The 15,951-nt window shown below is 55.4% G+C and overlaps 2 protein-coding genes across 3 annotated transcripts in view; both read right to left on the bottom strand.

The window, feature by feature from the left end:
- Positions 1 to 465: 465 nt before the first annotated feature.
- MYL7 (myosin light chain 7) lies at positions 466 to 2,998 on the bottom strand. Its single transcript, XM_043872368.1, has 7 exons — positions 2,823 to 2,998; positions 2,480 to 2,593; positions 2,206 to 2,281; positions 1,823 to 1,927; positions 1,325 to 1,403; positions 1,068 to 1,116; positions 466 to 642 (listed from the first exon to the last, which is right to left on the bottom strand). The coding sequence occupies exons 1-7, from the start codon at positions 2,823 to 2,825 to the stop codon at positions 541 to 543; spliced, it is 528 nt and encodes a 175-aa protein (XP_043728303.1). The 5' UTR covers positions 2,826 to 2,998; the 3' UTR covers positions 466 to 540.
- A 2,389-nt stretch (positions 2,999 to 5,387) lies between these two features.
- The window catches only part of GCK (glucokinase), a 36,442-nt gene continuing 25,878 nt past the window's right edge, over positions 5,388 to 15,951 (bottom strand). Inside the window, exons 2-10 of one of the 2 annotated variants that reach the window (XM_043872364.1) lie at positions 14,751 to 14,913; positions 14,051 to 14,205; positions 12,817 to 12,936; positions 11,147 to 11,242; positions 10,841 to 10,940; positions 8,695 to 8,878; positions 7,629 to 7,784; positions 6,756 to 6,989; positions 5,388 to 6,501 (exon numbers count right to left, since the gene is read on the bottom strand). In XM_043872364.1, the coding sequence (XP_043728299.1) occupies positions 6,357 to 6,501; positions 6,756 to 6,989; positions 7,629 to 7,784; positions 8,695 to 8,878; positions 10,841 to 10,940; positions 11,147 to 11,242; positions 12,817 to 12,936; positions 14,051 to 14,205; positions 14,751 to 14,913 (1,353 nt within the window). In that variant the 3' untranslated portion in view covers positions 5,388 to 6,356. Of the gene's footprint in view, positions 6,502 to 6,755; positions 6,990 to 7,114; positions 7,409 to 7,628; positions 7,785 to 8,694; positions 8,879 to 10,840; positions 10,941 to 11,146; positions 11,243 to 12,816; positions 12,937 to 14,050; positions 14,206 to 14,750; positions 14,914 to 15,951 lie in introns of those variants that run through there. The other variant, XM_043872365.1, reaches the window with a different exon arrangement.

Genomic DNA, 15,951 nt, shown 5'->3' with positions numbered 1-15,951 from the left:
GTCAGGGCACCTCACTTGTGTTTTCACATGGGTCCTTCAGTGCCTTTCACACAGAGCCCAGCACACCACATGCGTGTGCAGAGAAAGCCCACCTGAGCCTGGGTGCAAAGATGGGGGCTGTGAGGGGGAGGGGGGTCCCAGGAGGGCAGAGTCCCCGGGCCATTGGCAGGTGTTTGCTGAGCAGAGAAACCTCATGTGGCTCATTCTAGGCCTGGTGGAGATGGGCATAAAGGCCCCCGTTTCCTCTCCTAGAGGAGTGGCCTTGGGTGCCATGCCCACCCTCGCAGGCCTCAGTGTCCTCATCTATAACCTGGGCACATCAGGGTTCGTAGGTCACAGGGCAGTGTGGGGTGCATGCAGGGGATTGGCAAGGGCCAGGCTGGTTGTCACAGCAATCTCTGCATTGGCCCCTCAGCTCACCTCGGCGCCCCCACCCCATCTGCCACAGACAGGCCACCACTGAGATCTAATTCGGAAATAGTGTTTATTGAGGTGTCCCCACAGGCCTGGCCTTGAGTCCCAGCCGCTGGCACCTCGGGCTCACTCCTCCTTCTCGTCCCCGTGGGTGATGATGTAGCACAGGGACTTGTAGTCGATGTTCCCCGCCAGGTCCATGGGCGTCAGGGCGAACATCTGCTCCACCTGCGGAGGCGCTGGGCAGAGTGATCTGACAGAGGCCTGTGACCTTTGCCCTGCCTCTGGGGCCATGCACTGCCCCTCAGCTTTTCGGGCGGAGGGTTGGGGCAGGAGTGAGGGGTGCAGTGGGCCACAGGGCCCACCCTGCTCACAGAGCCACCCTCCCTCCTGTGTTGGAAATCTTTCAGATGCTAAGGTTCACTGTGCTCTCACCCCTGGACCTCTGCACACAGAGCTTGCCCAGCCCGCACACCTCTGACTCCACGTCCTTCACCCTCCAGATTTCAACAGAGGCAGCACCTCCTCCAGTAAGTTGGGCTCTAAGCCCACAAGGGTAGTGGGTCACTGAGGCCCCCACCCTCCAGACCCTGTGGGGTGGAGCCCTGTGAAGGGGCCCAGGAGGGATGGTTGAAGGAGCCCAGAATCCTCACCTCGGCTGGAGAGAACTTGTCTGCCTGGGTCAGGAGAAGCTGCTTGAACCTGAGGGAGTAAGTGGGGAACAGTGGGGAGAGCCTGGTGGGGCTGGCTGCACGGGGAGAGGATGGAGGCTCTCACAGCCCAGATGGTCAGCTCCCCCCAAAAGCAGAGAGGACCCCAAAAGACAGGTGGCCACCCTCACAAGGGGACCCACCTCCCTCCCTGCTTCCGGCACGGTGCCCCCCACCATCCACTCCGTTGTCCCACTTACTCATCCTTGTTCACCACGCCTTTGCCACTGGGGTCAAAGAGGCGGAAGGCGCTCAGGATGGCTTCTTCAGGGTCTGTCCCTGGGAGGCCAAGGGAGCCAGGTGAGCACCCACACCGCCAGCTTCCCAGCCCCACCGAGGAAGAACCCGGGGTGCGGGAGGGAACCTTCCATATCACAGAGAGGGGGGAGGGTACCCAATACAAAGTGCTCCTTGGGGCTCAGAGAAGCTGGGATCGGCTGTTTCTGAAATGGCAGGCTTGGCCAGGAGGTTGGGATTGGGGATTTGGGAGTGAAAGCGAAGGCATATTTCCCAGTCCTGAGGCTTGGAGTGATCAGTGCTTATGGAATGCAGAGGTGGGTCCCACATCTTCTGGGTGGGCAAGGGCCAGATGGGGTCTGGACAGGCTCTGGGTGGGATTCAGGTTGGGTCCAAGCAGGGTCCAGGTGGAGTGCACACTTGCTCCTCAGCCAGGGACTCCAGACCTGCCCCGGGCTCACCATTGAGCTTCTCCCCAAACAGTGTGAGGAAGACGGTGAAGTTGATGGGCCCCTTCCCTTCCTGCAGCATGGCGTCCAGCTCCTCTTCTGGAACATTCACCTTCCCTGTGGGGATGTTAGATGGACACAGGGCCCTTGAGTGTCCCTGAGTAGGGCTGGGCTGCCCCTCCCCCATTCCAGCCACCAAGGATAGAGAATGCTCTCTGGGTGGGGGAGGTGACGTGGAAAGAAGGTGGTCTGGGGGTGGGTGGGTGGTGTGAGCCAGGACAGGAGTAGAGCCAGCTAGCAGCTCTGAGGCGGGTCTGAGCTGGGCCAGCCAGCAGCTCTGAGCCGGGTTCCTAGTGCGAGAGGGGCTGGGCCAGGCAGGAGACGGGTGCCCTCACCGAGCTGGGAGTAGGTCTCTCTAAGGTCCGACTTGCAGATGATGCCATCACGGTTCTGGTCGATGCAGCTGAAGGCCTGTGAGGTGGGGGGGGGGGGGGCCCACAGTCTCCAGTGGGAGCAGCCCACACCCCAGGCAAGGCAGGAGGTGAGGGGGTCCTAGGTGGTGGGAGGAACAAGGACAGGGGCCAAGACCCCTGATCTACAGGGAAGAAGGGATGTACTGGGGGCATGGTGCCCAGATGGGGCCCAGGCTAGTGGGAGTGGGGCACTCACTTCCTTGAACTCCTGGATCTGGGCTTGCTCGAACATGGAAAAGACGTTGGAAGAGCCTCGCTGGGCCTGCTTGGTGGCCGCGGCCTTGCCCCGGGTCCCTGCCTTCCTGCTGGCCTGCAACACCACAGGTGGGGATGGGTCCTCTCCCCAGCTCCCCAAAGACTCCCTGCCATCAACAACCCTAGAACATTCCCAGGAGAACCGGGGCGCAGGCTCCTGCTTCTCTCCCTGGAGACCACCTCTCTGGGCCCAGCACAGGCACAGAAGTACCAGCTCCATGCCCCCAGCCCAGAGGACAGCACCTGGGAGTCCGCCAGCCTGGAGTCCCCCACCTGGCACTCACCATCCTCTCTCTCTGCAGCGGCCTGGTTGCCTCGAGGGGCCCACAGCCCCCTTTATGTCTCAGCCTTATCACCTGGAACGCCAAATAAGGACAGGAGGAGAGGATAGGCCCAAACTTGGCAGGCTCTGCTTGGGCTGGGGGAAGACAGGGCCCCCGAGCAGATTCCAGCCACGTTCCCAGCGACCTTCAGGCCCCCGACAGACGTGTGACATGCAGTGTCCACCCGTCCCGGCACTGCTGAGTGCACCGCCTCCTGAGAGAAGAGCAGGCTCGCAGCTCTCGCCGCTCCAGGGCTGAACGAGGGGCCCCTGTTACCAGACGTCCTTCCTGCAATTCCAGCCCAGGCCACGGGGACAGCTGGGCTTGGGAAGGGAGTCAGTGGTTCTGAGGATGGTCTCTGGCCCGAGACCCGCCCCCCCACCAGGGATTCCCCAAGGTGAGGACACTTGGCCCTGGCCTCTCGCCCCTCTGACCAAGGGGCAAAAGGCAGCCCTGAGCTAATGGTGACCCCGACGAGAACTTGCATGTGATGCTGTTGGAGCATGGAGCACTGCCTGGACCCGAGCATCCCCTGTGACCCCCAGGGAAGTGGGTCCCAAGCCCTTCTTGTGGAGCTTCACTACAGAGTGAGGGGCCTGTGCCAGAGCAGCAGCCTCTCAGCTCCCTGTGGGCCCAGGGCAGAAAGGGGTTGGGGGGCTGGGGACTTGCCAGAGCAGGAAGAATGAGCAGTTGGAGGCTCCCCTGAACCCAGAACAGGAGAGGGCCCATGGCTGTCCCTCTGCCCATTGAGGCGAGGATGCAGGGAGGCCAGCTAGGAGAGCAGGGTTCTTGTCCATCAGACCCAAGGTCCCTTTTGTGTAACAAGTAGCTTGTAACACCTCTTTTACTCTCCTAAAATGAAATTCATAGGCTATTCCTATAACCTACCTCCATGGAGAATTTTAAACAATCAATACAGGGCTCTGAATTATAACATAAAGGACACCTAGAAAATAATTTATGATAATGTGAGATCCAATACTGTAGGTGAATGCTGGAACGTGAGTACATTAGTACTGATAATGACATCATCAAAGACTCGAACAGACTTCTAATGCATAATTTAGACTTGAGAGAAAGAAAAAGATCAGAAGTAATTCCACATGTGGCATACCATAAAATGAGATAGCGTCTCAAGGAGGACATGAAAACTCAAAATCACAACTTTGGGTTAAGTACTGAATGAAACAACATAGTCATTCCAGATTTGCTGGTTTCTCTCATTGAAAAGTGAATGTAATACACACTACGCATGTGTGCTCAGTTACTTCAGACATGCCCGACTGTGCGATCCTATGGACTGTAGCCCACCAGGCCCCTCTGTCCATGGGATTCTCCAGACAAGAGTACTGCAGTGGGTTGCCATGCCCTCCTCCAGCAGATCTTCCTGACCTAGGGATTGAACCCATGTCTCGTGCATCGCAGGTGAATTTTTTTAACCACTGAGCCACAGGGGAAGCCCTACTATGTATAAAATAGATAATCAACAAAGACCTACTGTATAACAAAGGGAACTCTACTCAGTATTCTGTAATAACTGAGAGGGGAAAATAATCTGAAAAAGAATGGGTATAGGTATAACTGAACCACTTTGCTGTATACCTAAAACTAACACAACACTGTAAATCAACAATGTGTTAAGTCTCTTCAGTCATGTCCGACTACTCCAACATAAAATAAAAATTAAATTAAAAAAGATAACAGCATCCAAAAACCTGGAAAAAAAAGTGAGTGTATGTTAAAATCTTACATGTTCATATGTAACTGGGTTTGTGTGTAAGAAGATCTTAGCCCTGAGGCTTGGCTAATGTGAAATAGGCATTTCTTTTAGGAGCAAGCTTGAAAGGATCACAGAAATCATGTGACTTCTTTTAAAAAATATATTTATTTGGTTGCACTGGGCCTTAACTGCAGCCCGCAGGATCTTTAGTTGCAGCATGAAAACTCTTAGTTGTGGCATGTGGGATCTAGTTCCCAGACCAGGGATGGAACCCAGGCCCCCTTCATTGGGAGTGCGGAGTCTTAGCCACTGAACCACCAGGGAAGTCCCCATGTGACTTCTTGTAATTCTGTCTCCAACCCCTTCCATCACTGTCACAACCTAAGTGGCTCCAGGGACTCCCTGCTGAGACCAATCTGCAGCAGGACCAGTCCCCAGAGATCAGCCCTGTCCCCCTTCTTAGAGTAGCCCCACTCCCTCCAGGATTGCACCTGAAGTTCTCAGAGACCTCAGAGCTGCTGAGTGATTACAGACATGTGGAACTACACCCTGAATCCCACAGGCCGGTGGGCAGAGGCCTGGTCAAGTCCAGGACCCCTAACCACACCCCCCACACTGCCCCCAAGCCATTCCTGTTCCTGCAGCCTTGTGTGTTACTCTTCATACTCCCCAGCATGGCTCACCAGAGAGGATGGCAAATTTCAAGACACACCTTGGCCTGCAGAATGTCTGTGTGCACAGGATCACATCTGTATGTGTGCTGTCCCACAGTCTCATACACAGAGGTCAAAGAACAGCGGACAAGGTCATGTTCTAAACTTTTAAAACTTTTAATTAAAAAACAAAACAAAACAAAACCACACAGTTCCAGGTTGGGCATGGATATGTTGGTGTGGTACATGGAAGTCTGCTGAGAAGAAAGAGGCCTAGCTTGTCCCTTGGGATGTGTGCTGAGTGCTGCTGGGCTTTTTGAGTGCCCAGGGCCATGGGAGCCAGGGACTCGATCTCAGAGATGCTCCCAGGCCTGTCTGTGGGTGGGGGAACTCCTCCTTTTCCTGGGCCCCTCTGGGCAGAGACTTTGGGGACTCTGTCTCCTGCATCTCCTGTGAGGGTCCATCCCAGAACCACAGACCACTCAGGGATGGCAGGATAGGAGGGAAAAGGCTGCCATCTCCAGGCCTCAGGGTAACCACAGCCTCCACTGTGGAGCTTGCCCCTTCCATTTCCTGGGCCTGAGTGATCAGCAGCTCCCCAGGGCCCCTGTGGAATCCAGGTCTAGGTCTGGCCAGGTGATGAGGGCTGCCTCCCCACACAGGCTGAGCTCATGGGGAAACCAGGCTGTGGTAGGATCCAGAGGGCACCCCCTTCTCAGAGCCAAGGCTGAGCCAGGCTGAAAGCTCCGAGACAAGCAGTGCAGAAATGCAACAAAATCCTGAGTGAATAACTCCCTTCTGGGTCCTTGATTCCAGCAAGAAAGGCGAGGTACTTTGAGGGTTCTCCATTCCTGTTCATTTCTGCTCCCAACCCAGTCAGGGCCCTAGGGCTATCTCACCAACTGACCCTGAGAGAAGAGGCCTGCCTGGACCCTCCGCAACCTCTCCAGAGGCTTTCCCCCATCTTCTGGGGGTGACAGCCGGGATGGAAGGCATCCAAGGTCCTCACAAGGAGAAGCCTCTCAATTGGGCCAGGTCGGGGAGACTTGTAAGGAGAGTGTCCCCTGGCGCCCAGGTCCAGTAGCCGGCCACAGCTTCCTTCCTGCCTTGCAGCCTTTCTTCTTACTGGCCCAGCATGCAAGCCTTCTTGCAGGCCACTGCGGAGATCAAGGCCGCGCCCCGACCGCTGCCCTCCTCGGACTCAATGAAGGTGATTTCACAGCTGGGTGTCAGCCTGCGCACGATGGTGTGGAACCGCTCCTTGAAGCTGCGTAGAGGGGAAGCTTGGCTGCTGCTACCGCGCTGAATGCAGCACAGGGGGTAAAACAAGGGAACCCTCCTCCTGTGTCTGGGGGCCAAGGGAGTACGGAGAGTTTAAGAATTCTTGGGACCTCGGAGAGTTTCCGTCTCAGCCTGCGTATCATAGATGGAGACCAACGCCCGGGTTCTGCCCTAAGGATGCAAACTCACAAGGCGCAGGCTGGACCAGGGCTGGACCGGCAGAAGGCCGCGCGGGCTCACCTGGGGTGCAGCTTGTACACGGAGCCGTCCACACCCACGGTGATGCGCATCACGTCCTCGCTGCGGCTCTCGCGCATCCGGTTGATGACGCCCGCCAGTCCCGCGGCGCACATGTGCGCGGCGCGCGTCGACACGCTCTCGCAGGCTCGGCGCACGATGTCACAGTCAGTGGCCGAGGGCCGCAGCCCTAGTGTGCTCAGGATATTGTAGATCTGCTTGCGGTCACCGGAATCGCTGCAGGGAGGGGATGGGAGGGCACTGAGGGAGGGTCTCTTGGCCTGGGACCAGACAGATTTCCACCGCGGCGGCCTCTGCCCCTCCCCCTGCCCACCTCTCCCAGGCAGAGAGCTTGGGTCTACCGAGTCCCGAGGGGAGCGGGTCTGACTTCGCCAGGGACCAGCAGTAATTTGGTCATTACTCGTCTCTCTAAGTCCAGGGTCTCCACCCTAACGTGGACGATAACTGCCGCGCCTCTGGGCTGTTGTGTGGATGAAATGAGCCTAGGTCCACGGCGTGTCGGGGAGCCACAGAAGGGAGGCTTGGTTTCCGTCGACTGTCCCGCAGGGAGTTCCCTTGGAGCCGGAAGGCATACCCACCCCCGGTGCCCCAACCCGGGACCTTAGCCGGTCCTGAGCCCCTGCGCCCTGCGCCTTGCCCTCTGAGCCCGGCTCCCCGCACGCGTCCCAGGACCTCACTGCTACCCTGGGACCCCGACTCGGGTCCCGGCCCCGCCCTCTGCCCCCCTGAGCTCCGCCCGGGCCCGGCCCGCACTTGGAGCCCCGCCCGCCCATGACTTCCACGTTTGGGTCCTGGAAATTCTGGGTGCACACCGCCACCCGTACCTTACCACTAGCCCCTGAGAGCCCCACGCACCTCTCCACCTGCGACACGAAGCGTGTCTCGAAGGCGCCGCGCGTGCGCAGCTGCTCTGAGGCCTCTCCGTGGAAGAGCAAATTCTCGTCCACAAGCTTCAGCAGCACAAGCCGCACCAGTTCGCCCATGTACTTGCCACCGATGAGCTTCTCGTACCTGGGCAGAGAACAGCCAGGTCATTCCCCGCAGGGAGGTCCCCACGAGCGGACGGAGGTCGGCCACCGCCCCCATCACAGCCAAAAGGAGGCCATGTGGGACGCTGTGACTCTGGGTTCAAGCCCATTCTGGCATCAATCCACCTGTGCTTTGGGGCCTTGGGAGAATGCTCCATGGTGGGGCCACCGTTCAGTCCCTCTAACACCTTCCTCCAGAAGGACCCTGAGCTGAGCCCACTTCAATTTCCCCGCATGTATGTGATAGGAGCTCTTCTCATCACCCAGAGACATTTGGGGAAGCTCAGGCTCAGAGTGGCTAGTGGCCAGCCTGGAGCAGGCCTTTGCCCACTTGCTAGGGCTCCTAGGGTCCCTGTGCTCCTGGATCCACTGAGTTGGCACGTCAGCCCTAGAGTCTGTAGGCCTCCAGTGTTCTCCTCTTTCACTGAATACTACTGACCTCGCCGAGGTTTAGGAGAGCCAGAGAAGAAGCTCAGGTGCCTGGTGCAGAGTAGGCAGTTGATAAAGGAAAGCCCTGACTCAGGACAAGCTCTGTGAACCGTAATATCCTCCAGATTACTCCAGTTCATTCTGGCAAGTTGTTTAGAGCCGGACTTTGGGGACCTCTGGATTAAGCCCAGTCAGCGTTGCTGGGGGCTTCTCAGAGTCTTCCTGTGCCAGTGGTCACCTGCTGGAACGGGGGAGGTCCCTGCTCATCTGTCCATAGACCCTCTTTTTAAAGACTAATCTTGGCATTTCTCACTATTTCCAGTTCACAGAGGGGCACTCGTGTCTGAGCTGAAGGCTTATGAAGAGATTGTCAGTTTGCTTTTCCCCAGAGCTGTTTAAAAACAAGCCCATTATCTGCTGGCAGGCCCCATCTGCCGCGCGGTCGGGGGAGGGGCGGTCCTTACAGCTGCTGCCCGGGGTTCAGGGAGTTCTCATCCACCACGCGGTCGTACTCCAGCAGGAACTCGTCCAGCTCGCCTGAGTCCCCGAAGGCGCCCCACTCGGTGTTGACACACATGCGGCCCTCGTCCCCTTCCACCAGCTCCACGTTCTGCATCTCCTCCATGTAGCAAGCGTTGCAGCCCGTGCCTATGGGAAGTGGCATCATCAGACCCCACCTGGGATGCCAGTTGTCCTGGGTGCATCACCCCTGCAGGAAGCCCTATGTGGCTCTGTCTTCCCAGCTTCTTTGAGCCCTCCATCCTCACCACTCCCTCCATCCCCCTGCAGCAAAGGAAAACCAGCTCTCTCCCAGGAGCTGGGAGGTCAGGGTTTGCTGTGTGACCTCAGGTTGATAAGCCCACCTCCCTGGGTGGTTCCTCTTCCCCAAAAGGGATTGGTAACACCTACTCCTCCTGTTACCTGGAGTTGAGAGAAGTGAGGGAAAGAATGTATGTTAAAGTGCTTTGCCAATTACAGATGTGAGTGGAATGTTATGATTTTGTCTTGTCTGTGCATCTCTCTTGTTTTCTGGCACTTTCTAAACATTTATTTGAGCTTCTCTGTCTCAGCCCCTGTTCTTTTTTTTGGGGGGGGGGCACCCAGAGGTAGGGCTTCCCAGGTGACTCAGTGGTAAAGAATCCATCTGCCAATGCAGGAGATGCAGGAGGCATGGGTCCAATCCCTGGGTTGGGAGGATCTGCTGAAAGAGGAAATGGCAACCCACTCTAGTATTCTTGCCTGGAGAATTCCATGGACAGAGGCGCCTGGCGGGCTACAGTCCACAGGGTCACTAAGAGTTGGACACGACTGAGCAACTGAGCACGCACGCACGTACCCAGTGGTGACTGAGGCAGAGTGTGGGTCCTTGGGAGCAGCACACGGGCCACTGCAGGTGGGCCTGGCTATGGAATTTATAATCTGCAGGGCCCCATGCAAAGTGAAAACATGGAGTCCTTTGTTCATAAATTGAGTTTCAAAATGGTGACAGCAGAGCATCAATCTGAACGTGACTGCACACCCCTCAAGCTGTGAGGGACAGCCACTCAGTCATGCCAACCTCATACCAGCAGTGGAGCTGCCTGGTATGAGGGAAAAAAGTACAGAAATCCAGCCTTTGACATGATTCCTCCCAACTTTTAACTCTTGGTAATTATCATAAACGTGTTTAACCACAGAGCAGAGACACCTAGAGTGTTGCAGGGCAAATGTGATCATGGGCCACTCTACCATCTCTGCTCCAGGGGCAGAGGCCATCGGCCACAGAGCCCAGGTGGAGGTGGGCTGGGGAACTGACCCAGGCGGTTCTCTCTCCTCTCAGGGAGGAGAGAGCCAGGGCCCCTGGAGCTTCTGTTCAGGGGTGGACTTAACTTTCAGCTGGAAGGCGAAGGTGGAAGGAAGAGATGTGAGAAACTAGAGGAGAGGCAGAGTCGACCAGGCTGCCCCTTAGGACGTGTTCATACAGTTGCAGAGGGATGGTAAGAACATGAATGCAGACCCCTCAGGGCTGACTCTGAAGGGGCCGTAGAAGCAAATAAACTTAACGCTGCCTTTCTGGGTAACCAGGGCCCAGAGAGTCCAGGGAAATACCCACATGCCTGTGTGTTCAAGCGTTGCAGTAAACATTGTAAAGGCCTCGGGAACTTCTGGGAAAGGCCCACGGTTGGTGGGAAGGGCCCACTGGGGCCCACATTGTCCCCTTTCCTGGTACCTGCCTTCATTTCCAGCAGGGTGGCCGGCTGCCCTGGGGTGTGGTAAGACTGTCCAGGAAGGGATGACGCCACTTGGGTTTATCCTCTTCCACTTGGACAAATCTGTCCACATTGGTCAATTTACCAGATGAGGTGATTTAATCAAATCCTGACGGGCCAGGTGGACATGCAGCTGGTGTGCCATCTGAGGCAGTGACTTGCGAGTGTTGAAATGCTTCCTACCAATAAATAGCACATGCATTTGGGACACCCCTGCTGCTCACAAGACCACCCTGGGCTCCAGCAGCTCGGGTGGCTGTGACTGGCACAGAGGCCCTGTGCAGCCTGCTGTAGATGAGAAGCCTCAGCTCTGTCTTTGGGTGGCTGGGGCCCCTGGGTCGGGCAGCGCGTGCATCCTTACCCACAATCATGCCAACCTCACACCGGCGGTCTTCATAGTAGCAGGAGATCATCGTGGCCACAGTGTCATTCACCATCGCCACCACGTCCATCTCAAAGTCCTGCCAAGAGGTGGAGAGACAGTGGTGATGGGGTTGGATGGGGGTGGGGGTCTCAGCTTAGTGGGCTCCAAGCCGTTCCAACCAGGAACAGGAGGCAGAGACCCCTTCCTGAGGGGACACCCAGCAGGCCCTCGCTAGCATCCTGGCCTAAGGTGAGGGGAGAAGGGTCCAGGGCAGTCACAGGGGCAGGTGCAGATGCCACTTACACCTCTCCGTTTGATGGCATCTCGCAGGAGCCCCACGATGTTGTTGCCTTCTGCTCCCGAGGCCTTGAAACCCTTGGTCCAGTTGAGAAGGATGCCCTGGGGGGAGAGGAGGGTCTCAGTGACTGCTGGATGCTAGGGTTAGATGTGAGGGTATGGGAGCTAACTTGGACCACAGGGATGTGCACCCACTTTATTTATTTATTTTAAATTTTTGGCCATGTGGCTCAGCATGCGAGTTCTTAATTCCCTGACCAGGGATCAAACCTATGCCTCATGCATTGGAAGCATGGAATCTTAACCACTGGGTCGCCAGGGAAGTACAAGGTGCACCCACTTTAAAGCTGAGCAAACTGAGGCTCAAAGCAGTCATATAACTTTGAAAAGTGTTGGAGACAATTCTCTATCCATATCTCATATTTCTGCAGAGCTGGGTTCCAGCCAATTTAAGAATGCCTATATAGTTAAGCCTAGAGTCATCATCCCTGAGTGAGAAGGCGGTCCGGAGGGGAGCAGCCAATGTAAGACCAGGGCTCTTCCCCTGTGTGCAGCTCCTGTGTGTGAAGGTCCCATCTGGCCCCCAGTGTCCAGTGGGGACTGGGGATGGGAAAACCAACATAAGATGTTGCTCCCACAGCTGCTTCTGCCAGGAGTACTGACTTTGGCTTTCTCTCTGACCCAGAGGTCTCGTGTGTTGTGTATAATTGTGTGTATGTATGTATGTATAATTCACACACACATGTATATATATTTGTATAATTAATATGTGTAAATGAGTATGTATCATTTACCTGTGAATGTGTGTATATGTATATATGATCACATGCATATACACATGTAGGTATGATTGACATGTGTAAATATGCAGGTGTAATTTACATGTGTATATGTATATATACTTGATGTGTATAATTTACATGTATATATGAATGTATAATTGACATGTGTAGATATATACAAATATATAACTGACCTGTGTGTGTATATATGTATGTGTAATATATTTATGTATAAAAATATGCATGTACAACTTATGTGTTTATATATGTATAATCAGCATGAGTGCATACATGTGTGTAATTTAAACACATGCAGTGCATGCATATATAATTTATGTGCACACAAGTTATTCACATGTATAACTTATGCACATATATACACATAATTTACATGTGTCTATGTGTGTGTCGTTTACATATATGTGCGTGTGTGTGGAGGCATGTATAACTGGCAGGCTAACTTACCTGCCAGAAGGCAGGGTAGAGCTGCAGCCCTGGGACATTGCCGCCTCCCCAACAGAAGGTATAGTGTAGTGATGACATGCTGGTGTGTTGGAGCCTGGCTGCCTGAGTTTGAGCCCCAGAGCTGCCACTTCCCACTGTGGGCAAGTTGCTATGCCTCAGTTTCCTACTCTGTAATGGGGGTGTTATACATACCTCATAGGGTTGCGAGAAGGCTTGAGTCAAATAGTAAGAATCAGCTAATATTATGACTATTTCCCAGAGTCTCACAGGAGTTAAGTGATGGAGCTTGTTTGAATCCAAGGCTCTTTCCCAACATGGGGTGCTGCATTTGAAAGCAGCCCAGGGCAGAGTTCATGGGCCCTTTTTTCTGGGGTGCCTGTCCACCCATCCATCCATCTCCTCCCCTGCCAACCTCACACCTAGCCCCACCTTGTCGATGTCTTCATGCCTCACGGGAAAGGAGAAAGTGAAGCCCAAGGGCAGCTTCTTATGCTTCATCTGATGTTTATCCAGGAAGTCAGAGATGCACTCAGAGATGTAGTCAAAGAGCTGGAAGACAACACCAAGGTGGCCATCGGCTGCAGAGGGCAAGCCTCATGCCAGGATGCTCCTCAGCCCTTGTTGAACTGTAGGTGCCTGAAAGCATGGCCTCTGGACCTGCCCTCAGTCCCCTGCTCCTGATCACCACTGCTTGTCGGGACTCAAGCAAGCCCTGTGCGCAACCCCCATGCCAGAGTCCCACAGACAGCAGTCCTCAGGACAGGCAATGCCAGGACAATGGGGCTGGTCCCCAGCCCAGCTGTGCTCTGCCAGTCTGGCCCTCCCAGCTGGACCCAGCAGCATCTAGCCTCAGACTTTGGACAGAAGTGTATCCCTGGCTGTAACTATGGTTTCTGGCTTCAAAACCCAAAATGTTCTTTGCTGCCTCCAAGTGTCCTGGCCACCCAACCCCTGGACCTGTGAGGACTGGCCACCACCCCACTCACATAGGCCTGTCCACAGAGCTGGGCATTACTGAGTGCCTGCTGGTCGATTAAGCTTCCCAGTGGGTTCCAGGCCCAGGGAGGCAGCAACCCATCCTGCTTCCTTGGTGCAAGCCCCGTCCTGCAGCATTCCAGGGTATGGCAAGGACGAGGCTGCCATGGGCCTGTCCCTCAAGGAAATTGGCTCTTAAAACCCTGTGCCTCAAGGAAATTGGCTCTGGCTCCATCCATGTCCCCTAGGGCTCATTCTACTTCTGTGGTCCTTCTTGAGTTCTCCCCATGGGCAGATATTATCATTGCAGTCACGCCACCTGGCATCTGTGTTGGTGGAGGATGAGGGAACGCCACGTGGGGAGGAAGTAGAATGCGTGCATGGACTGTGAGCCTGTTGGACCAGAGTGTTCTCTTGACTGTCCTACCATGTTTCTGATTCTTCTGGGAAACTGGGCAGGGGTGCGACTTTCTGGGGCCATGCCCCACGGCCATCCACCTAGGCCTCTCAGCTGCTTCCCTTTCCTGTAGCAGGGCCCCCTGAAGTTGGGCCCCCAGCCACCTGCCCTTGATGAACAGGTAGGCCCTAACACCAGGACTAACCAAGCTCCAAGATCCTGGATGGCCTTGACCTTGGTCATTGCACCACCCGCCCCTGATCCCCTTATTCCCTAGCCCAGGGTGCTCACCATCTCAGCAGTGCCCGTCATGGCATCCTCAGGGATGGAGTACATCTGGTGCTTGGTTTTCACACTCCACTGTCCCGCCTCGCCTTCTCCCACCTTCACCAGCATCACCCGGAAGTTGGTGCCACCCAGGTCCAGGGAGAGGAAGTCCCCAACTTCTGCAGCCACAGAGAGAAGTACATCAGTCTCATGGGCACCGCCTGGCAGGACCCCTGAGACTGGAGAAGAGGAGGTAAAGGCATGGTGGGGGCACCAGAGGGGCCCCTGGTACCGGACCCCAGAGTAAACTGTGGAAAGGGTCAAAGATGAACTGGGTGAGTCAGCAGGAATTCCTTGCCTTGGACTGAAGTCCCCGCAAGCCCAGAGCCCACCCGAAGATCTAGGAAAATGGTCCAGACTCAGGATTGGGCTGAGAGTCCCCCAAATGACTATAGGAAACCATTTTTCTCCTTGTGAAATGAAAAAAGCCAGTTTCTCTGAGGTCAGAATGAGCCTGAAGGCCCCAGGGTTGGGCCAATGGAGCCAAGAGTAAGAACAGGCCAGTGTCTGGGGCCCAGCACACTGAGGCTGCTAGGGACAGTCAGGGCTATTAGGAAGGGCCTAGGGCACTTCTCCCTGCCGGAGCCAGGGGACAGCTGCCTATGGCTGAGGACCTGCTGGCTCCCCTGTGGGTTCCACCCCAGCCCCGTCCTGACCACAGTACCTGAGCCCTCTGGGGTGGAGCGCACGTAGGTGGGCAGCATCTTCACACTGGCCTCCTCGTGGGTCTCCAGCCTCAGGCCTCGGTCCATCTCCTTCTGCATCCGCCTCATCACCTTCTTCAAGTCCTCCTCCTGCAGCTGGAACTCCGCCAGGATCTGTTCCGCCTGCACAGGGAGGGGGATGGGGAGCAGTTGGGTGGGAGAGGAGCTGTGCAGAGTTGGGGAGGGGGGACCTGCGGAGAGGGTGTTTCTCACCCACACCAAGGGTCTCCTTTTGCCCCCTAACCCTGAGTCCAGGATGACCCATCATTTCAAACTACCGCAGTTAAAACCAGTTGGAAAATTAAGACAGTGGAGTCCCAACACTCCTTCTAAACAAATGCAGCCTGGGGGTGAGGGGCAGAGGGCAGATGAGGCACCTCCCTTTGTACCCCTGATCCAGGTCAGGGGAAGAGGGAGGTGTTAACCAGGAGAGTGGGTAAGACACAGGCTGGAAGAGCCTGTCTAGAGGGTGATGGGCAGCTGGCATTATTGTCTAAAAGATCCGATCACTCTACCTCTAGGAGTTTATGCTAAAGGAGTAAATGGGCCAGTGGTGCAAATTTTCATTGTTAGTCAAGGCACCAGTTAGAGGTGACACCAGTTAGTTAGAGGTGTCTGTTGGGCATGTGTCCACAGCCTGGAAGTTGCTAGAGGGAGGAAGGGTCCCTATGTATAAAAGATAGATTCAATGTCACCATTCCTGTGAGTATGGACAGCCTGGGCGAGGGTCTCTTCCCAACACTCTTTGGAGGAGTGGGCCATTCACTCACCCCTTCGTGGTGGCACGAGGTTGGGTGTAAACACAGTACCCGTGCCCATGAATCCCCAGGAAGCAGAGACCCTGCTCTGACCTTGCATGTGGACAGTGGTATGCCGGCCCTTCCTTCTTTGCACAATAGCACGTATTCATGCAGAAAAGGCCATTTTGATTCCCTGGATATTCGGACCAAAAAAGAAAGGGCAGATACTCAAATAAAAGCCATGGATCCACTCTTCAACAACCTCACCCTCTTTTGCTGGCAGTTTTCCATGTGAGCTCGGGGGTGGAGATGCTCTGAATTCCAATAAGGAGACGACACAGCTATTTGCTCCTTCTTCCTCAGTTTTGATAGCCCACATTTTGTTGGGAGACTGCCCCTCACCAGGCTGAGGGGACATCCC

The sequence above is a fragment of the Cervus elaphus genome, chromosome 18 (assembly GCF_910594005.1).
Source record: "Cervus elaphus chromosome 18, mCerEla1.1, whole genome shotgun sequence".
Classification (NCBI taxonomy): domain Eukaryota; kingdom Metazoa; phylum Chordata; class Mammalia; order Artiodactyla; family Cervidae; genus Cervus; species Cervus elaphus.
This window is presented reverse-complemented; position numbering and strand designations above follow the sequence as displayed.

Excerpts from the sequence above, each read along its gene's own strand:
- MYL7 (XM_043872368.1), bottom strand. Across the intron at positions 1,404-1,822 it reads GTTTGGGGAGAAGCTCAATG|GGACAGACCCTGAAGAAGCC; the intron begins GTGAGCCCGGGG and ends TTGGCCTCCCAG. Across the intron at positions 1,117-1,324 it reads GGCGTGGTGAACAAGGATGA|GTTCAAGCAGCTTCTCCTGA; the intron begins GTAAGTGGGACA and ends TTACTCCCTCAG.